Source organism: Harpia harpyja, chromosome 21 (assembly GCF_026419915.1).
Source record: "Harpia harpyja isolate bHarHar1 chromosome 21, bHarHar1 primary haplotype, whole genome shotgun sequence".
Taxonomy (NCBI): Eukaryota; Metazoa; Chordata; class Aves; order Accipitriformes; family Accipitridae; genus Harpia; species Harpia harpyja.
The window spans coordinates 5,604,012-5,626,484 of NC_068960.1; the positions used below are offsets into that span (position 1 = coordinate 5,604,012).

The following is a 22,473-nucleotide window of genomic DNA, read 5'->3' on the forward strand; positions in this document are numbered from 1 at the left end:
TGTGGTTCTTTGCCTGGTAGAGACAGCACTGACATCAGTTCCTAAATGTTTGCCCCATTTTCAGATGTGCATGCGGCACATCGGCTCTTGCTTATATGTGGCCTTTAGCACTCATTCTGTCCTTGTTGCGCTCAAAGGAATAGCCTTGAATGGTGAGTGTTGCTATGTTCTTATTAACTATACTCCGTTGTAGTCTACTGATTAAGTTGTACGCTGCTCCTTTTGCCCCTTCCATTGTCTGGCTGTCCTAATTACCTTTTTCAAATCTGAGAGCATATGTATTCGTACTGGTCTCCAGGAAAGTGTTCATGTTGTTCCCCTCAGTGGAGCTGTGTACAAACAAAACTTCCCCTCTCAAGACGTTGCTCAGACTGTAAGAGCTCCCCATCTATTTGGTGGGGGTTTTGCCAGCATGCTTCAAAGGCATTTTGTGCTGGGTACCACATAAGCCCCTTTAGGGCTTCTATTCTTGGTAGCGTGAACAGATGTGTCATAAAATCTTGATGCTCAAAACGGTCTGGGTAGAACCAGGAGGGACATCATGCCTGTTGTAAAGGGCTGTCTTCGCTCCCTCGCTATCAGCTGGATAATACCACACCCGGATCTCGCTCCTCTGCCCCTTCCCAGTCTGCCAGCTCTGCAGAGATGAGGCTCTGCTTCAGTAATGTAACGGAGCTTGAAAGTCTTTCCTGTAATATGAATTTAGAAATGAAATACTGTAAAATCTGTCATTTGATCACAGCGCTGCTGTAAAAAAAGGCTATGTTTAAATGGCCTCTAGTTATATGCATGGAAAACTAGAATAGCTTTTAATAAACAGGGGGTTGACCATGAATGCCTGTAGTACAAGTTATAATGTTCTGCACAAACATTACTTAGCATTGCCATTATCTAGCAATAATCCTTATTTGTATCTTACACAAATCGTGGCAGAACCTTCTATTTATCTAACCTGGAAATTTTTCCTGAACATGCTCTCTATTATTTACACACAGAATTGGCAGTTTTCTTCCTCCTATCGGCAGATATTTAATAGCCACGCATTGCATTTCTATGCTAGTAAACCTTCATTATTATACAAAACGTACTAGAATGTTATGAAGAAATATCTTAAATAATTAAACAGAAACTATGAGTGACAAAACAAACGAACAAAGTGCAATTTGAGCTTTGTTATTCTTTCCTTTTTATATTCACTTATTTGCTAATTTGCTGAACTTACTGAACTGCAATGGGTCTTGCTGTGATTAGAGAGAATTTGCCAAGTTCCTTTGTGATTGTTTCTTTGCAATTAACTAAATAATAGAATGTTCTGTGTGTTGCTCTCTGGGGAAAGGAAAGGAGCGGGCAGGTGCTTTTGCAGTAGGATTTCCACATCTTCCACCCATTTCCCTGGAACTCATGAAGTATAAAAAGACCGGTAGAACACAAGAGAGAGAGAGTATTGCCTCGGGACATAAAATGACAGAATTAACCTTTTCTTATGTTTTCTTTGAATTTGCTTGAAGCTTTTTATGCTGGCTCTGGCTGTGGCTATTCTTTGTTTAAACCCAAAAGTCCCTAGGAGGACTTCAGAGGAAAGCAATGAACACCCAAATGGATGTTCCTGTCTGCAGCAGCCTCCACTCAGGGGAAATCCTTCAAGCTGGGAGGAGAAGACAACTGGGAAGTTCCCCAGCGATGTGGCTTTGTTGGGAGGAGCCGAGGCTGGGGATTGAGCTGTCGTGAAGGGGGCAGCGAAATCTGGGGGAGGCTGGAGAGCAGCCCTGGCTTTGTTAATTCCTTTGACTTTCAGCAGAAAAATATAGAGGAAGCCCTGGGAGGAAAGGACGGGTAATCTTAATAGAGGCACAGTCTAGCTCAGCGGGAAGGAGGCACAGCTTGATGTAAGGGCAGAGTATACGGAGCGGCAGAGGGGAGCGGCGTGGGGGTGTTGCCCAACAGTGGTAGCTGAGTGCTGAGATGTGGTTGTCTCGCTGACCTCCCGCTGACTGCCCGTAATTTAGTCCCTAGTCTCAAGAGGGTAACTCATCCATCTGCTGGCACTTGGAGTTCAAACTTGCCTTTTTTTTTTTTTTTTTAAATCTGTATTGTTGGCTAAAACCTTTCATAATGCATATTAGGTCTGACAGTCAGGGGAAGACTCCTCGCTTCACAGTATATTAAAAGCTGAATTATTTCATTTCATAGTGAATAAAAAAAGCCAAGGGTATGGGATTGCTGTTCTAAAAGGCGCTCTCGTTGCAAGTATCACGTCAGCAGTAGCAATGTCTGGAGTCAGGGAGAAGGTTTTGAAGAGTGAAAAATGGTACATTTCTAGGAGTGCTTTTGCAGAGTGCCTGATGGTCTCAAGTGGACAGGGGACAGCACTGGCTGCCTTATTTTGGAGGGTTAAACTAGTCTTTTTATCTTCATTGTCTTTAATTTGGAACACCTCTCATTTGCCTATTTTGTCCAGTGATTCTTTAGCAAAGCCACTGTCAAAGCAAGTTAGCAAACCCTAATACCACTCTTAGGGTTACTTTTCAGCAGGATTACCAGTTAACAAGCTGACATTTGCAGTTTGCTTTGGTCGATTGGAGAACTGCTTTCCATGCAAGGGTGATTTACTGTTAGCGTTTATTCCTGGGATGTCACAGCAGTGGCTTATTTGTTCATTTTGCTTTGGCAAAACAGAGTGTAGCAATTTGTGTGGGGAAGGAAAAAGGCTGCTATAATCTAAACGTGAGAGCCTTGATAACTGTCTTGTTGTCATGTAATCAAGAATTACCTGAATAGGATCAAATGAGAAATGCTAGACATCTGAGAAATGCAAACGCTGCTTCGTGACGTGGTACAACAGGCTGAAGTGCGCTGCCATGGAAAGTACAGCTAGTGCTAGATCCTGCGGTTTGTCTCTTCTTCCTAGTTTGCAGAATTCATTTTATTCTTCATTTTCGTATTTTCCCATATTATTATAAATAATTGAGGGGGAGAAATTAAAACTGTTGATGCCTCTGTTTCTCTGTAATCCCAAATCCTCATTCTGCTCTGATTTAATCCAGTTGTCTCTGCAGCAAATGGCTGTGAAAGAGGCGTGCACACCAGCACAGCCGAGCCTGCTCCCTTTCCCACTTACCCCCGTCCCCCATATGGTGCCTCAAACTGCCACGCTGATACTCCAGTGCTTCCACCCCCATTTAATAGCATCCAGCTTTTTCTGTCATTTGTTCCAAAACTTTTTGTTCTGTTTGATTTACATCAGCGCTGTCAAGCAAGATCTCAGTGCGGAGTGCTTGCTGCATCTGTTTCTATTCCGTGTCCATCATTTTGCTGACAAAGGTACTTGGACTTGCAGCCTGGTGGGGTTTTTCTATCTATCCAGAGGCCCATGGCAGCAGTAACATCTGCAGGACAGATTCCAGCCTTGAGCGTTTTAGTGCCAAATTGCACAAACTCTGTGGCATAAGTGGCTTACGCAGAGAGATCTCTTGCCACCAGCGAGGTCTCTCCACTCCTTGTCTTTGGGTTGTTTGAACTGGAGGTGAACTATGTTAGATCACTGGGCTTTAAAATAATTCCTTCCTCATCCTTGCTGGCACTGTGGAAAAAAAAGAAAAGAAAAGGGAAGAAAACAAAATTGGCTGTCATTTGGCTGTCCTCCTGCAGAAAAATAAAAGATTTTCTTGGAGAAGGCTGGAGGGAGTTGAGGTCTTATATCTTGTACCCTTGTATATCTTGTACTTGCGCACATACTGCGTGGCTGTGAACTCCCTGGCGTGTGTCTTAATGCTATTTGTGAATGATAAGATTTCTTTTTAGCTATGTTGATAATACTCATATGAAAATCCTGTGCTAGTCAAAAGCTATTAAAGTTGATGTTATATTTCAGAACATCAGCAGAAATATGTTTATTTGGTCCTAATGTGTTAAATAGCCCATTTTAGCATTTTTGCTCGCCTTATTTATAAAATGCTAGGATAAAGTCCTAGCTGCATTTGGGAAAACTAATAAAATCATACTTGCAAAAGAGAGATCTCTGTAATATCTACTGACCTGCCACCATTTAGGAGAAAAAGGAGTTGGTATTACCCTTTTTTTTCCAATGGGATACACAGCACTCCAATATTTTTTCAGTTTTCATGGGCCATAAAGGTTTCTAATTCTAAACAGCGCTAATTAGATGAGGGTTTCTCAAGTGTGTAAGACCTGTGAGGCATTTGTTTGAAGTCTGTTAGAAGGTTGGATGGTCCTTTTTCCCCTTCCAACTCCAAGTTGCGTTGAGCGGTATTTAAAACACGTTGCTTTCAGCTTGTCAAATCAGCAGTGGGTGAGGTGTGCTACTGCAGAGCTAGGATGCGGAGACTTTGGTTTGTATGACCGTATGGAGAGAGCAAAGGCCCAGGAGATGGTCTGAATAGACTGGCCAAGTTTAGGAACTCCTGCGTTAATGCTGGACCATGCTACACAGTTAGAGCAAGAATGCAGTTATTCGATCTATTCCTTTTGAAAGAAAACAGCAAATATTTTTATGTTTCAGTTGTAATAGGAACAGTACAATCTTTGTAATGAAGCGAGTGAATTTGGGATTGCTGCTGCTTACTGTTATCTTTTCTATTTTACTATGCTATCCTAACATTATCCAGAGTATATATGTACTTACTGGTTTCTGACATGTCCCCCTGAGAGGGTATGCTTGTATTTTTTTACCTTTAAGAATAAAAATAGTTTGGTTATGTTCTGTTCAGAAAGAAATGCAAAGCCTTTCCCATCAGGTCAGAGCATAATCCTTGGGAAAGCTGTGTCTGAGTGGCTCTGTGGGGAGCACGACACATGCTGCCACGTTATGCACAGCAACGCTGTGTTATGCAGCAAGATGCTGTCATTGCTTAAATACTTAGGTGTTTAATTCACGGCTCTGATTTACGTAGTCGTCAAAACAAGCTGACAATTCCAAGTCCGTTGAAGTTAATGAAGCAATGTAATTGGCTTTGGGTCGGGGTCCGGAAGAGGCCAAACCTTTGCCTGCAGAGAGAATGGCGGAGGCTAAACCGGAGCCCTCCGTGTCTCTGTGAGGCAGGCGAAGACTGGGCACGCTTGAAAACCACACGAGGGGCCCGTCCACATCTTTACACCTCAGTACTTCTAGAAATTTCCCCCTGGCTTTTGGAAAAGCCAAGACAGGCTGGGGAAGCAAACAGGGAGCCAGTGCCATGGGAACAAGCACGTTGCCCGAAGTGCATCTGCTCGAGCGAACGCGTTGGAGACCGAGGCCTGAGAACAGTGTTTTCCTCAGCGGCACCAACGGATGTTACGGTGCCAAGTGGTTGGGTCCGCTTTGGGGTTATTTTGGAGGGAAAGGTGCTGGTCTGACAGAAGAGGACATCATTTGATGCTGGTTGTGGGACGTCCACGCGTGACCGTACGCCAAGGCGCCATGTTACAGCACGAGTCAAGGTGGTGGTGAAGCGCGGCTGCTGAAGGGCGGGAGACTCCTGTGCCCTGGGTCAGCAGAGGCGGGGGGGGGGCACGAAAGGCAAGGCGGCCCGGCCCGGCTGCCGCCCTCCTGCTCCCCAGGCAGCCTGAACCGAGGGGCCGGGGGAGGCCTGTGAGGGGCTGGGGGAGACCTGAGGGGCCGAAGGAGGCTGTGAAAGGCTGGGGGAGCCCTGTGAGGGGCCGGGGGAGCCGTGAGGGGCTGGGGGAGTCCTGTGAGGGGCCAGGGGAGACCTGAGGGGCCGAAGGAGGCTGTGAGGGGCCGGGGGAGCCCTGTGAGGGGCCGGGGGAGCCGTGAGGGGCTGGGGGAGTCCTGTGAGGGGCCAGGGGAGACCTGAGGGGCCGAAGGAGGCTGTGAGGGGCCGGGGGAGCCCTGTGAGGGGTCAGGGGAGCCCTGTGAGGGGCCGGGGGAGACCTGAAGGGCCGAAGGAGGCTGTGAAAGGCTGGGGGAGCCCTGTGAGGGGCCGGGGGAGCCCTGTGAGGGGCCGGGGGAGCCCTGAGGGGCCGCGGCGGCCGGGGCGGGGCGGGGCGCGGCGGCGCCAATGGGAGCGGGCGGGCGGTGCCGGGCGCGGAGGCGGCGGAGCCTCTCGGCGAACAAAGAGGGAGCGAGCGGCGCGGCGGGAGGGAGGGAGGAGGCGGGAGGTGCCGGCCATGCGGGGCCGCCAGCCGGGGCGCGGGTGAAGAGGGAGGGAGGCAGGGAGGCAGCTAGTCGAGCGAGCAGCGCGGGCGGCGGCGCTCCATGGCCGGCGGGTCGGGGTGAGGCGAGGCGGCGCGGCGGGCATGGCGGGCGTCAGCTACTCGCCGCCCTGGTGGGTGAGCCTGCTGCACCGCCTGCCGCACCTCAGCCTGCGCTGGGAGCTCACCGCCGCCGACTTCCGACCGCACGACGCCGAGTACCAGCAGGTGGGTCCCCGTACGGGGTCTCTGTGTGTGTGTGTGTGTGTGTGTGTGTGTGGCGGACTCTGTCCCGCGTGGGGGCCCCTCGCAGCCCGGCCGGGGGGTGTTTGTACACCCGTGGGCTGTGCGGGGCAGGGGGCGCGGAGGGGGGCTCGGCCCGCCTGGGGTTGTGGAGAAGGAGAGGGGCCCCGGCTGGGTTTCCTCGGGTGCGTGTCTGTGGGTGCCGTGTCTCCCCTGTGCCGTGGGGTGGGTGTCCGCCCCACGAGGGGCAGGTGGGGGGCTGCTTCTCTGCTGGGTCGGGGCAGGCCGAGATGCGGGGGTCTCGCCGGCCTGGATGGGGGGCAAGAGGCCATCACCCCCCCCCCCCCCCCCCCCCCGGCGGGGTGAGCAGGAGCCCCGAGCAGCTTCCAGCTCGCTGGAAGCCCGGGTCCTTCTTGGGAGAAGGTGGAAGGGTCCCCTGGAAGGGGAGGCAGGAGGCAACCCTGGCCATGTGCCCTCGCCAGGTCCCCCGCAAGCTGCGCTGTCCAGGCGAAGGCACCGTCCTGGCCTGACGCCCCTGGCCGGATCATAACCGCTCATCGCCGATGATAAGTGGCAGTGTCCTGTGCGGGCAGCGCTGACCGCTCGTCATCGATCCCACAGCCAGCCCCACACCGCCGCGACCTGCAGAGAGGCCAGCAGTGCCTCTCCAAAACCGACTGCCTGCCTGCTGGAAAACAGATTGCTTAATGCATGAGAGCAGTGTTAGCATCAAGTGCATGGGAAGATGCTCGCAGGAGACTTGTGTGCCGCTTTTTTTTTTTTTTTTTAATGCTGCTTAGCCTGTATCCTGTGCTTGGTTGGCTAGGCATGTAATTAAAATGATTGTGGAGTGAATCTGTGTGCTCTAACATCTGTGTTCTCTGCTGTCATCTTGGAACAGAGCTGCAGTGGCTCTGCTGCCTCGTTTTGCCACGGTCTCTGGTTTGGAAAACACCATTTTGGTTTTCTGAACATACTTGCAGTGTCCTATATGCGCAGCCTGCTATCGTGCACACAGGCAGAAACGCTAGGGCATCTGAACGGTTCTCATTTATCCTAGGAGTAAAAGGTATTAGAAATACTTTAGAAAGCAGTATGTTTGGGCTTTTTGTTTTAAACAGATGAACAGATCTGTGGGCTGCAGCTAGAGAAAAACGTGAGAGATGTATTTAAAGAGCAATGGGTAGATATAAAGAAACATCTTTAAACCAGTAAACAGAACAGACTTTTGACCTAACTTTTGTATTTTGGGCTTCAATTTGTTAATTTGTTTTAGTTCCCTTGGCTTAGCAGAGTTCAAGATGGCCACACAGAGATGTAACGCTGCACAGCAGCTTAACTGTATTTCCATGACCTCAGAGGGTAGCTGCCTTTAAAACAAGGGATATGAGATGCAGAAGATCAGAAGTTAAGAGTTCATGGAAAGATGTTCTTGGGAGTGTGTTATCACGAAACAAGCACTCGTTGACCTTTGAATAGAAAGCAGATGTACTGGTTTTCACTGAAATTGCTTAAAAGCATTCCTTGCAACAATCTGGGGTTGTGTTCATTTGTCAGATAATTTTTCTACAGTAATCGTATTCCAACTTAAAGCCTTCTGCTGTCCTCCTCCTGTGTAGCTGCCTCCCCTCCCTTGATGATATTAAGGACTTCTTGCACAGCAGTAGATGGCCTTTTAAGTCTTAACATCAGCTCACAAGAAAACGTCTTAGCAAATCCAAACCCGAATGTCTGGATTACCGAAGTGTCTGTTGTCAAGAGAATCGTTTGAGTAGCAGCAGCTTTTCTGGTTTCGGCATTGGTGAGGGATAGCAGGCAGGCTCCAGTAACGCAGCCCGTGTTATCGGTGTCGCCGGTTATATAACGAAGCTGCTGTGGCTCTGCAAGTTGACTCTGGAGCTCGTAGCCATGTAGATTAATTCTAATGCAGTGAAACAGGGAAACTTAATCCAGGAGTGGGAACTGTAGTGCTAAATGCTCTCTCATGCTTTAAATTGTTCTTGAAGGCCTTTTGGTTTGAATTCTAGCTTTTTCTATTAGCTTTATTATGAATTTGTATCTCTTGCTCTGTTTGCAGCCTATGCTGGCATAGTCTCCCCTTTTCTTTAGGAACCTTTTGGATTTAGCAGGTGAGGTTGTATATGTCCTGAAAATAAGTAAGTCCATTTTTTATTTTAAATTCTGTGTATTTTTCTTTTCTTTATAGGTCTCATTGGCACAAATTGTGTGTCTTTTTGTTTTCTGTTCCATTAGTGGTTGATACCCTGATTCTTAAGCATAAGCTGTTAAACTGCACGCTGCATTTGAGTTCTCCAGTGGATAAAGAGAGTGCAGTGAGGGATGCTAACTGGGAGTTCATGGGGATGGGAAAGGGCAGAGCATCCCTAGCTGTAGTAAGGAAGGATTACCTTTACTAAACGGAAAATACCTTTAAGTTTCCATGACCTCAAGTCATTGAGTAGGTAGACTGTTGTCATAAATAGGCATACAGCAGAGCTCAGTGTCCATTCTCATTCTGATTTGTTATGAGGAAGGAAGCAACGTATCCTTTCTGATTCTTCACTGCTGCTCTAGAAAAGATTTCCCAACCCATCACCAAAGGAAAACATTGCTTTCCTTATAAAACTGTTTTCTTTAGTAACCTCTTAGTAAAGACCTACTTTTTTTTTTTTGTACTCATGTTTTGATGATAGGCTTTGAACTTGTGCATCAACTGAACATCCCACTCCAACTAAAAGTGAAATACAGTGGCTTGGATTTGAATGTTGTCATGTCACTTGTTGCAGTGCCACGTGCTCCTGCAGGTGAGGAGGCTGCCGATTTAACACGCTTTCCACCTCTACCTAGCAAGGATTACTGTAATGCGCAAGCCACTATTCCACTGAAGCAGCAGACAAGCTATTGTCCCCTGAAACCTCTCTGAAGCACGTGTAGCTTGTAGATAAGCACATACTGCCAGTCTTTGAAGTCTAGGTCTTTGTTGTGTCTTCTGGGACCCTGCATGATGGGGAGTATCTAGAAGGACCTAGATTTAATGGCTAGTTATGCTGTTCTGTCCCATGTAGTCCCTTTTGTCAGAGCAGGAGGGACACCCACTGTGCACCTGCCTGTCTCAAGGCGGCTGCATCCATTGTGTACCAACCTACAGGGGCTTCCTCCTTTTGTCCGAGAGCATGAGAAATACTTATGGCAATGTTGTTGCCGAGGGATGAGATAAATGCAGCTGCAGGTTTTGGCTGCATACCTTCTTCACCCAAGTTGGTCTCTAAAATGCTCTCCCTTGGTATTACTTAATTCTTATCTTCTTCCACAGCGTATCTTGTTGCATTAGGTTAGAACAGTGTGTGCAAGTGTAGAGGAGCAGAACAGATCCTTCCCCTCTGGACTAGATTGTTTAAAAATGTATGTGTATTTTTATGTCCTTCAGATGTTTGCTTCCACTGTGACAAGCTGTGGACAGCAGTACAACTAGTTGTTTCCTTTTTCTGGGGGAATGGAGGTGAGCTTCAATGTAGAATGAGCTGGGGTTGTGATCCTCCTTCTCCAGGGGGTTTGGCATGCTGGCGAGTCCTGTCAGAGTTGCCTTCATGTGCTGCTTGCAGGACTTGCTCCATAGAGTCATCCCTATAGAGGATCTTATCAGACCAGTTCTTTTCCTAATCCTCCCATGAATCATTGGGGTTGAAGATATCTTGATACGAACAGTTTTGTTCTGGCTGTATTCTCATCTGAGTCATACTGCAGTGCTCTGCAAAGCCTTTTCATTGTGTAGTGAGTCACAAACTCTGGAGTGAAGGGAATGTAAAAATGGAGCAAAGCTCATGTTCCTTCTGACAGCATCATGCTAATACTAGTTCTGGTCTCTGTGCTTTTTGCTGCTGAACAAATGATGATCTTACCAGTACTGTCTGCTTACTTTCCAATTCAGTTAATCGGACCAGTAAGATGGTCCTGAGACTGCTGCTGTCACTAGTTTAATCTGTTTAGTAATGTAAGTACTTCTGCTTGTGACTTACTTAGTTGCATGGCATTGAATTCACTTTATTTCTCAGGGTAGAGTTGGTTAAGAGCCTTGAGGTAGTTTGGAGGTTACATGCTGGAAAGAAGTAGAAGAGCTGAATAGCTTTTTAATAACGGCACAACAGGTAATGTGATACCTGCTAGAGACAGGCTGTCTTTGGTACTGGCAGAAAAGGAGTCTACAACACTTTATTGTAGCTCTTAAGTCTCATTGTGTGCTGAGAAGTGTACTATAAACAGTGAAGAAGAGAGGCTGTAAAAGCTAAGCCACAGAGCACCTTGATTTGAATTTCTTATTTTTCTTAATTGCTGGAAAATGGCAATGTTGACCTGAATCTGTGTAAACGCATGGGTTATGCGTGAATCGGGCTAGAATGAAGCAAAATTCTCCAGTATCTTTGAAACTCTTTCCTTGCACTACTCTCGTGCTTTTTCTGCAAGAGTCAGAACTGCAAATGCACAGATTGTAGGTGTAATGGCGACTGTATGTGCTTTGGAAAAAGACTGGATGATTGATTCACGCCAATTAAGATGCAGAACCATGCTAAAAGAAGCATTGGTAAAGAACAGGGGGATGCTCTAGTCCTTGGTTTTGAGATGGTCTCTTTAGTGTTGTCACCCAGGAGTCTCCTATCATACATCTGTCAGTGCTTTTGTGTTGTAACATTCTTTTTCTACTGCTGTATGTGTGTTGAGGGGGGATCCAGCAATGAAAGGTGCTGTGTAAGCCCAATGATGTTTCCTTTTTTTGGCTTGTAGACTCTAATCCAAGGCATGTGTACTTGAACCTGTAGGCAAAGGTTCAGCAAGGAATTAATTGTCAGGTACTTTCTGGCTCTGTGAGGCTGTTTCCCTACACATAACAGCTAATGTCGTCTTTGGAAGTATTTCTTGGCTGGAGAAACATGATGGATCCTAAACTGCCAAAAAACTTGGATTAGAGAGATTGTTTTAGAACTTCCTCTACTGTACTGGCGTCTTATTTCAATTCTGAAACCAAGAGTCTTTCTGTAAATTGGAAGCATGTGTATTAGTCAAGTTGGATGACGTGTTTTTGTCTAGTTGGCTCAAAGTCAGAGGGTAATGTGCCTTTCTTAAAGAGGTTAGACTGAAGGCTTCTTTCAAGAATAGATGGACCACTTCCAAGGTCTGATCAGCTATCCTGCTGTAGCACTAGTTTGCTTGTATTTCCAGAAAGGTTAGGTGACCCCGGTTGGTAGAATCCAATGTTTTCTAATTAAATTGAAGTTGCTTTTAGGTTTTTAAGAACTGATGGTAAATCCCCTCTTCCCTTTACTCATCAGTCTCGGTTGCATGAGTAACCTTGCAGTAATACCTCTTATCAGCAAATTGGCGCTGTAGTCAGACTCCTTTATTCTGTGTTTGATCTGGAAGAGCCTTTACTAGGGAACTGCAGCATAATGAATAACCAAAAATGTAGAATCAAGACAATTTTTGATGGCTGATTTTTACCAAAGGTAGACATACCACAGTTTCTGTTGACCATACATCAGTCATGTAGCAGCATATGGTATACAGACAGGAAAAAAATCAACCTTTGCCAGCTTTCTGTCTGCAGCCTTACTTTTTTGCTGACCCATGCTGTGCTTCTACATTTTCAGATGGTCTCCTGAGAACTGACAGTTTCTGGAAACCCTGACTGTAGATTACCTTACTCTAGTCAAAAAAAAAGTAACCGTTCTGAATGTATGGTTTTAGCAGACCAAAGTACACACAGAGGGGTAAAAGGTGACTTGGAGAAATGTGAAACACTTTGTGGGGGGAGGAGAGAAGGAGATGCAATTGAGTGTGCAAAGATGTAAACCATGCTTGCTTCATCTGGGTAGTATCCCAAAAGTATTAATCCTGCACAGAGAAGATGCTTTTGCCGGGCCTGGTGAGCTTCCCAGTCTTAGGAGACCTCTGTGCAGCATGTGGTGCTCTGAAGGTGTCATGCTGGTCTTAGCTGGAAGAGTAGAATGAGAGTTAAAAGCATTATTCTGGTCAGGTGGTGGCCAGCCACTGGCACCTTGGTGCTTCTGCACCAAGGCAACATTTGTCCTCTTGAAAATCCTCTATTTTTTTTTCTCTACACAAGTGTAACAACTTATGTCTCCTGGTCTGGATTTGAGTACTTATGAAGTAAATCTTGGGCAATGCATCCACCTCCTCCAAGCATTGCCTATATATTGTACTTACCTGTATGCACACAAGTGTTTATTGGTTTGGAGGAGCTGACATTCAAGAACCTTATATTTTGCATTTGCTTTGGAAAAAGGGAGTCAAAACAGGAACTGAAAAGGCAGATGAGGGACTCACCTTCAGTTTGCCACCAAAATGATATAGCTACTTAGGAAGCTTATCTTGGTGTCCAGCTGTAAAGCCTGATCACTAGCATTCTGGAGAAAGGACTAATCAAAATCAGTTCAGTCTTACTGGGTCTTCCCTTTTTTCTTTTTTTTTTTTTCTTCCACTCAATTCTTAATGCCTTTTTGAGCAGAGGAAAATCCACACTCTTCAGGTTAACAAAAAGCCTTTGTTTAAATGTTGATCCAATAAAACGAGCAGTGCTTCAAGCAGATGTTGGTGTGGATTTTTAGCGTTCCTTATTTTTCATTATTAGGGAAAGTGAGAAATTCTCACCCAGAAGAACATATCCCATTAGCCATGACTCTGGAGATTAAGGGTGGGAACTCAGGTGCTTTTCTCTGACAATCCCAAGGCTTTGCATGTGGATTAAAGAGCTGTGCCACAAGTCTTCTTGATCTCCTACTTGTATTTTGGGATTAGATTTATTTTTGAACCTGTAAACAAAAATCTGTCTATTGATAAAGAGATGGATAAAAGTTATGGGCCTTTGTGACATCAGGTTTCTTGACACACGTGTCTTCAGAACAGACAGTTGGAGGGACAAGCATCCTCTGATCCCTTGGCATTCCTCTCTTTTTTTTTTTTTCTTTCTTTTTCTTGTGGTTTTTTTTTTTTTCCTCCTTCTAGGACAAGGCTAATTTTAGACCTCTTCTCCTCCACCAGCACACTTACTGATGGAAAGGGAGAAGTCCAGAATCCATGGTTCATGCTGTTTGCATTGACGTGGTAAGACTGTGCTGTGGCAGAGCTTGCCCGGTCAGCTCTGTGTGACACCTTTCTGAGGACGCTGCTGTACCTGTAAGGATCAGCGTGCTGAAGACTAAGCAGTGATGGTTAATGCTTCTTCTGAAGTCATTCTTCTATATTCTTTGATGTCTAGTGAATACGCTTGAGTGGCTACAAGCAAGCACTGAGTAAGATGGTGCTCACTCTTAATTTTCTTGAGGTGGAGCGGAGTCAGCATCTCGTTTACAACTAGCTTCTTGATGACTGTCAATTCTCCTCTTGTTTCTGTTTTATCTTTTAGTAGTAAACTTTCCACCAGTTATGCTGAGATTTCCCATTCTCCTTGAGTGGGTAGGAGAACTTGGCTTGTTTTCAAATGAATGTAATTCCCATAACTGGGGAAAGGGACGTTTTGTCTGGGAATTTATTTGCTCTAAGATTCAGAGGAGACTTGAGTAACTTTGGAATCTATCAGGATTACCTTCTGTACTGAACTTTACTTCTCACTTTTAAGACATGGATAAGACTCAAAGTACTTGGGGACATACTGATATATGCTGGAGAGTTGTCTCTAATAATAATAATAAAACCAAACCCCAGTAACCCTGCTCTGCTCTCAGCAAGGCTGTCTGTACTTTCTGTGTATGTCATCCTACCAGTTCTTTGTTTTAGCTGATGATGATGATTACCAAGACAGGTGAGCTGAGCTAAAATCAAGGAGGATCAAGTTCATGCAAGATTTTTGGTTCTGCGGTTGCACTCAGATGACAGTCTGAAAAAAAAAAAAAAAAAAAAGGAAAAAGCCATCACTGTTAAAAATCCTTCCCTTTCCTCCACTTCGAGAAGTGGCTGAGACTGTTGGTTGTATTGCAGCAGTGAAAAAGTAGGAATTGGTTATGTTTATCTCCAAACCAGAAATAACTTTTGCTGCATGGTGAAAAGGTCTGCAGGTATCTAGTGAATAGTCACTGTGGGGCAGTGCCATGCTAATGCTGTTTCTTTTTTATTTTTTTTTTCATATTAGATGAACTAGGAAAGAGTAAAACACAGTGCACTTTCATGCTGCAGAGGCTTTAATTTCAAACTTTTTTTTTTTTTAGATTTCTGGTAGTGAGCCATTTGTAGTTTTTGAGTCTGATCTTATAATTGTGAGCTTTAGGGTTTGGTAAGCCATATATGTGCATATTCTTGCAAAGTAGTCATTTGTGTGCTTAAGGCTGCAAGGCTCTTGCAAAAAAAAAAAGTAGGTTAGCGTGCAATACATGGACACAGCAGTTGGTGTAACTCAGTCACGATACTTGTAGTGATTCCCTTCTCTAAGCACTTGGATATGAAGGTAACATTTATAATAATGTGTGCTTTCACATGGTTATCAGGTTGCTTGCTTCAGCAGATGTAATGTGTGCCAGACTTCTTTTAAGTTATTTTTTTAACAAATGAGCATTTTTTGGTCAATAGTAAGAGTAACATTGAAACCAGCCAGGGGAAAGAGCTGAGACTCCCCTTCACCCTCACTTAAACTGGAGCTGCACCCTCGGATTGTGATTTCCTCTGTCAGTGTTAAATGGTTTTTCTGGCTGATACATCTCAGAATGGTGCCACACGTGCATATGCATGGAAGTCCTTTGTAGTGTGAAATTAGGGATGAAAGATATTGCTAATCAGTCCTAACAATGCTGGATTTATTCTTGGACAAGGGGAAACGGGAATGTGGGGAATGGATGTTTCACAAATGTATAACACATTCAGACGCGTTGTTATGCCACTGTTGGTGTCTGTGCATGGACACCCTTTTCAGTCTGTAAAATGCTGCTGTTCACGCAGAGAATTTAAACAAGCCTTCTATTCAACACTGAAATTCAAAATAATGCCAAAATCCAAATGGAGGCACTTCAGTTGCATAATAGTGTCTGTTACAAGGAGGACTCAGTGCAGTAGATGATGTAATGCTCCTTAAGATAAGGCCCAAGCTGGGAGGGAGAGAGGGGAGAAGGTGTTGGTGAAGGAACCATTACGAGTATTGGTAATGGTATCAAAGCTATCCATAGGGCATTAATTAGTAAACCTGAATAATCCCAGAGTTGATTGGGTTACAACTGTACACGTGGAAAAAAATGAGCCATTGCTTGGTGCTGCCTGTCTTCTCTGATGATTGTAATTGCTTTAGTGTTGAATATAGATTTCTGAATAACGTGTGGGCAGAGTATGACCTCACCATACTTCGTGATTTTTTCTTGGGGTAAGCTTTCTTGCAGTTTAACAGTGTGCTCAAGTTCCTGTAGCCGATAAACTGGTAATTTTGATAGTTGCTATAGTAGTTAAGGTTTCTTCAGTCTGCTGAAGAGGTGCTTTCTGTTGCACTGCCGAAATCGTAAGTCTTTGCATCTGGGCTGTGCCTGTAGCCTTGCTATTTAAGTGCTAGTCGTAAGGGACGATGTTACTGTTTTGAGGCCTCTGGCAGTTTGTCACTTTCCTTCCTCCCTAAACTTACGTTTAGCATCTACTTATTTTCTTCAGCTTAGGAATAGTCCTTCTTTATGTCGCTTCCTCGCTGCAAGTGCCTCTGTAGGCCCTTCTTGGACTGGTGTGGTCAGAGGGGTGGCATATGACTGCCGCCTCGCATACGGCCCCCCGCCCTCTTTCTCCCTTGTTTTACAGTATTCACTCCAGGAAATGCTGAGAAAGTAGAGAGTAATGGAATTCATGAAATTCAAGCTGTGCTTCAATGAAAACGTGTTTTCAATTTCTGCCTCCTTGGGAGCCTGAGACTGAACTGTAATTGTTGGCGCTGGGTGGGGGCTGGGGCTGTGGATGAATGAAAGTGGTGGAGTCAGCGCTCTGCAGAGCCTCTCGCCCAGCATCTCTCTGCTTCTCGGCATTCAAAGGCTGGTGCGTGCTTTGTGGCAGCTTCAGGAAGCGTTTTTGTATTCAGCTGTCCAAAAGGCCCAGGCGTTTTCCTGCTGGGTTTGATCTGGCTGTCGGGGTCTGAATGACAGTGACATGTTGGAGAGGAACGTGATGGGGGAAGCATCAGCTGGGGGTGGTTTATCCCCCCTCTCTGCTCTTGATCCTGCTCACGCTGTCCTTTAAGTGTCCTGCTGCCGATTAAGGGTGAGAATTATAATGGTGACTCAAAAGCCTTTGGTAAAACTCATTAATTCATTCCTCCTTTAATTAGACACCCAGCCATGGGCTTATAATTATCAGAGCCTAGGAACGTTTGCAGCTGTAATAAGCCGTGCTGCATCAATTGCAGAAATTATGGATTTCTGGCAAATGCAGATATGGCGAGCTCTTACTCGGTTTGGTTTTTGGTGAGGAACGTGGAAGAGCATAAAAATGAAGGATGTAGCTGAGAGTGCATAGTGGCTGACCTCTGGCTGAATCTTGCCTTGTGGTGTTGAACTAAGAGGAAAGGGTGGAGGTGTACTGCTTATAAATATTTTTTTTCCTTGGGAGGCGTAATAATGTAACTTTCAAGGAGAAAAGAGAGGAAGGAGACTCTAATGAAAAGTTATGCAAACATATTTTCTTAAAACTTTAGCACCTGAGGGAATTTTACTTTTGGAGTAAGAGTGTAACAGGAACAGTTGCGGGGTTTGCAAACAATGCCATTTTTGCTGTTTGGAAGTTAGGGAACGGCTGAGTGTTTTACAACAAAAAGTACCAGGTGCTTTTTTTTGAGTCTTCTGGGGGGGGAAATAATCAATAGTAAACTTCCATTATTTTGTAATTTCTTCTTGTGTCTGAAATATGAAGGAAGGTAATTTTCAGAACTAATTTGTGTGGGTGAACCCCAGCAACACATGTCTAGGGTCTTCTGAGAGAAGTTAGTTTGTGCTACTTCTGGTATCTTTGAAATACTTGTGCTTTTTTTTTTTTTTTTTTTTTTTTCTTTTGCAGAAGGAGAACTAGAGGGAGCACACAGGGAAGGACTTGTTATTTCTACCCTATTGCAACTTTACTTGTAGTTACGTTCATCACTGCTAATGCAATGGTAGACCCTGAAAACATGATCTCCACTTAGCTTTGGACTAACAAGCTGTCGAGCACAAGCGATACCGAAAGGCACAGACCTAGGAAAAGGCTAGGGATTGAGATAGCTGACTATCATTGGGCTTGGACAGATATGATTAAGGAGATAGGTTTCCTTTTTTTTTTTTTTTTTTTTCCTTAGGAGTTGAACTTGAATAAGATTAGACTGAAAGCCTTGGACTTGAATAAAGGGGAGGTATTGCACAAGACTAGATTAGAGGTACTTCTCGTCAATGGCAAGTATTAATGTTCATGCTCCCTTAAGAGGGAAACCGTTTTGGTTGTAGTAGGTGGCAGGAAAAAATGGATCAGCTGTGTTTTGGGTCTTTTTCTGTCTGGATTTAATGGAAAGCACAGATAGCGCATCCAGTGAGGATGGAATGATTTGCTTGACACTTCTCCTGTAGCTAAACAGAAACTTCGGATGAGAGTGCTATTTTAAAAGCACTGCACAACGCTTCCTGTGTGCCTTTTAGTATTTCAAAATGTGACCAATGTCTTCTGTTTGTCCTTCTCAAACTCTCCCCATGCAGTCTTGAGTTATTGTCAGCTTATGAGACTGAGTAGTGCATAGAGCTTGGGTAGGACAGGGTTTCATCCCTAGTCTCTGAGGTTGAATATGCTGGATCACTGGCCATTCCTTATACATATATATTCAAAATTCTTACAGGTTAGACAATAGATGTTGAATCAACCTCAGCAGACAAATTAGTGGGAGCAGCAAATTTACAGGCTTAAAATAGCCTTTCATTCTCATAAGTACAACCAGGTAAAAATCCTGGTAAAGTTCATGGCTGGCCTCAGAGACCATGTTCTGGAGCAGGTTGAGCACTCTAACGGTGAACCTCTTGATCGCTGCAGGGGTTGTTTTTCAAGCTTTTTCAGCTTGACCTGCTGCAAGTTAAAATCTCTTCACACGCAAGCTCTTCAAAAGCATTTTAAATGCTTTAATGTTAAAGGGTAAACTAAAGGTGGTGAATATAAAAATATGTCCAGTGCTGTTGACAAAATTCTCTGCGTGGACAAGCGGTACTCTGGGACCTGCTTCTAATGCCCGTGTGTTAGCAGGCAGCTCTTGGAGAAGCTGTGTGAGTGATAGTAGGTGCTGGGAGCGTTCTGCTGAGGTGTAAATAACAAGGTTGGACAGTTTACGCTAGCTCTGCTGTTTTTATTAGTGCAGCTTAGCTTTCGCCTCAGGCAATGTGGAGGTCATGGGAGAAGGAGGAAGGAACAAGCTGTGAACTTGCCTCCTCTCCCAGCAGAAGATGATGAGAAGGTATGGGGATCTTGTTACCCTAATCCCCCCTTGGCGTGTTAATTCTTCTTGTCTGTGTACTTGTATCTTAAGTTTGAAATTCTTACTGAGGCAACTGCTTGGTGGGTCACGTGTGTGTCTCACTCCAGTGTCCTTTCAACCTTTTTGGTGTTGGTGTGGAGTTTGTTGCAGCTATTAAAATTCAGTTGGCTGCTACAGTATTTCATTGCTGTTAATTTTGTTCTCAAGAAAATGTTGCTCAGAGACTGCTGCTTGTCTTAATACTGTTCCTAAATACATTTAATAGCTATTTGCTAGCTATTGCATCTTCTGCCTGTGATTGACCCACCTCTTAACGTCTTCCCAGTGCTGAAGAGGACTGTGGATCCAAGTCTGTTTGGTGGGTAGATCTGAATCATCTTCTGCTGATGTCAGCTACGCTTTGGCCTGGGAGGAGATATGCCTCTAGTACCACAGCAGTGGCATATCCAACAGGTGAAATGTAGTTCTGCAGGTATAACCTATGGGCAGGACTTTCAGCACTAACTTAATTATTAGGTTTGGTTTACTTGTGCTGGCTTCAGTAAGAGTCATCTTGATTATTTGATGCAATAAATGAAATACAAGGTTCTTAAGAAAGAACCAGTTTCAAGGATAGGCCTTGAATGCTCATCAAGGTTCAAGTTCAAACCAGGCATGTCTGTTTTTCTTTTCCTTTCCAAAGTGAAATTTGCTGCTTGATGTCTGATGTAGTGAATGCTGAGCTTTCTTTCTAACACCCGTGTCTTCGGATGGGATCCACCAGCAATTTAGTTCTTTACTTCCTACTCACAAACATGTGCACCACCACTTCTTTAATACTAAAACTACTACAAGACTTTCATCCTTGGGGATGTACTCAACTAGCCTTTGATATGCTGTTGCCTTCCGACAAGTTACTGGTCGCTTCTCCTGGGAAAACAGAGATCCTGAGTATTTTCTGTGTAGCTGCCCTTGGACCTTGGTCAGCATGCAGTCTCTGACATGTGCTATGAACATAGGCTAACTGTAAACAGGGCTGATTGCTTCTGGAAACTACAATTTAGTCCTCAGCTTTATTCTCAGTGAGGAATATTTTTTTTGTGTTAGAACAGGACACGTGTGAAACAGAACTGCAGCGTTGTTCTAATGCTGCAGTAAGGAAGTATTACGTGGTGCAAAGTTTGATGTTAACTGCAAGCTATAGGTTCTTCTTGTAGTCAAAACATTAACTACACTGCGATAAGAATCTTGTTCTTGGTGCAGCTGTGGTTTGGATTGTGCAATGCCTCTTTAGGTTCTACTACAGTATTTCTGTATCGCCTGATCTAGGGAAGTGTCCTGATGGCTGAAACTGTGCTATAGGCCGGGAAGAGTTCAGAGGCATGCATGCATGCGTGCTTACGTACTGTCAGTTGGAGGAATGGTGCTAGCCACTCCTTGTGAGCATCAATGCTGTACTTGGGGTGCTGGCTCCTTGTACAATGCTGGCTTTAAAGATCTAAAGCTCCTCCAGTGCTGATGAGTGGGGTCTCAGTAGGTGGGAAGGTGTCTTGTTTGATTCCCAGCTGCTTGCAAGGAATAGGGTCTTTAGGGTATTTATGCTGCGCTCTTAACTGTCATGTATTTAACTTCTAGGCAGCACCCAGATAACCCCCTATGCTCGTGCCCATGGTAAATAGGCTTTCAAATGGGGTTACGCATTCCAGGCACGTATGCTGTCCTGCTCTGCTAGCTCAAGCTGGGTTAGTCATGCGTTTCACCGAGCGTGTCAGATCTGAGATGGTCTGTCTCTCTTGCTTCTGCTCTCTGAATCCTTGCTCTATAAAAGACAGTAATCAACAAAAGGGCAGTTAGAGTTGTGGAGCTCAGTTATATGATCTTGTCACTTCTTTCACCCTGATCTTTGGACTAAGGAGATAGTGTTTTGAGTACAGAAAAATCTTCAGGGTCCTGGGAAAGTGGCTGGGACTGTAGTGTTCAGCTGTAGGGCACTGTCTAAAATTAAACAGTGGGAGCCAGTGACAGAAAAATGAAAAATATTATTTTTAGGAGAAAACCAAATGAAAACTCGATGCCATGCTATTCCTCATGGTTATAATTCTGTGTCTAGAAGCTAATGTTAAAGCTCCTAGTCATTACATGTGGGATTGTACTATCATGTCTTTAAATGTATGCAAAAACCTGCTTATGTTCCTTCACTTACTTGTTTTCCAACTGAAGGTATAATCTAGTGACAATATAATCACTTGCATAGCAACCAGCATGTCGTAAACAGGATTATGGTGCCAGGTAAGGATGGAGGGCACAGAGAATTTAGGAAGGAAGTATCCCTTATATAAATAACCTCATTAACATGAAGAAGGGTAAATACGGGGACCTATGTGCAGAGAACAGCATGCCACTTTGCGTGCTGCATGGCACCTAGGGGCTGTGTCACCCGGAGCACAGGGGAGGAGGAAGAGCACATGTGCAGTGTGTGGCATGAGGTGTGTCCTTAAACTAATGCAACAGGGCCTTAAGAAGGTGAATCTGTGTCATTAGCAGGCCAAGGTAAACCCTACAGAGAGCCTGTTACTGATCTCAAGGTGCAAATGCGGCAGGCTGCCTTGTCTCAGCTAATGTGATTAAACCCCCGAAGGCACCAGGGATGTATTCTAGCCATCTCTCTTCCCTCCTTCTTTCTTCCCACTCCCCCATCAAGAGCACCCTTACTTTCCAGCCTGGAGAGGGTAAGGTTTGTCTGCTACAAAGTACTGCATTTTTTCCCCAGTAGTACTGTCTGTAGAGTTAAATTAAAATGCTTTCTCAATACACATTCAAGCTTGCTTTCTCTTTTTAGTAAAAACTTGAGCTGGCTGTTTTATAGTTAAAGATGATGGGAAGAACCAGCAAAATCAAAAGCTTCTCTCTTCAGCTCCTTCTGCAGTGAAGACTAACGGTGTCTTGTGACATTCTTCTGCAGACCCATAAAGGAAAGAGAGCTACTTTACTTGCACACAGTTCCTGCCAGAGGTATCATGGTGAGTTTTATGCTGCATAGAGTTAAGTGAGAACAGTTACTGAATGCTTTGTAAGAGTGTTTGAGCAGATGCTCTGCTCTACTTTGTTCTGCAGTTTATGCACCACTTGCTTTCATTCAATAAAAAGCAACAGGAAGACACGAGAGTTATTGCAGATATTTGCTTTGTGGCTTCAGGGTATCTTATCTTGGGGCTGCTCAAAGCTTCTTTCTAGTGAATTGCTCTCATTTTTTGCAGTGTTTGGGTGATGTAACAAATCGTTCGATTGCTTCAGTGAGTCAAAAGTCCTGCTTGGCTCTTTCCCAGAAGCTTTAACACCTGCTAAAAGGGTGAAGAATTCCAGGCAACCACTGCCAGCCCTTAAGTGCTGTGAAAAGTCTCTTGTCAAAGATCCAGTTTTCTGTATAGGTTGGGAGTCAGATAATGTTCCCCACTAATCTAATGTGGTTGGTCGGACCAGATCTAACTCTGTATTGTTGCCCAAACTACTTTTGTTGTTGATGGTGTTTTTAGCGAGCTGAGCTGAGTTTGCGGCAAGGGGTTGTGATCACTAGTGGTGATACAAAAGAGGCGATAGAGCTAAGGAGGGCATGCCTCTCTTTTTAGCTTCAGAGAATCTGCAAGGGATGTATTTTT

General features: G+C 44.8%; 1 protein-coding gene across 3 annotated transcripts in view; it reads left to right on the plus strand.

Moving 5' to 3' along the window:
• The first annotated feature begins 6,101 nt into the window (after positions 1-6,101).
• The window catches only part of TTYH3 (tweety family member 3), a 75,807-nt gene continuing 59,435 nt past the window's right edge, over positions 6,102-22,473 (plus strand). For all 3 annotated transcript variants that reach the window (XM_052772666.1, XM_052772667.1, XM_052772669.1), the window contains exon 1: positions 6,102-6,375. In XM_052772666.1, coding sequence (XP_052628626.1) covers positions 6,253-6,375 — 123 coding nt within the window. In that variant the 5' untranslated portion in view covers positions 6,102-6,252. The remainder of the gene's footprint in view (positions 6,376-22,473) is intronic.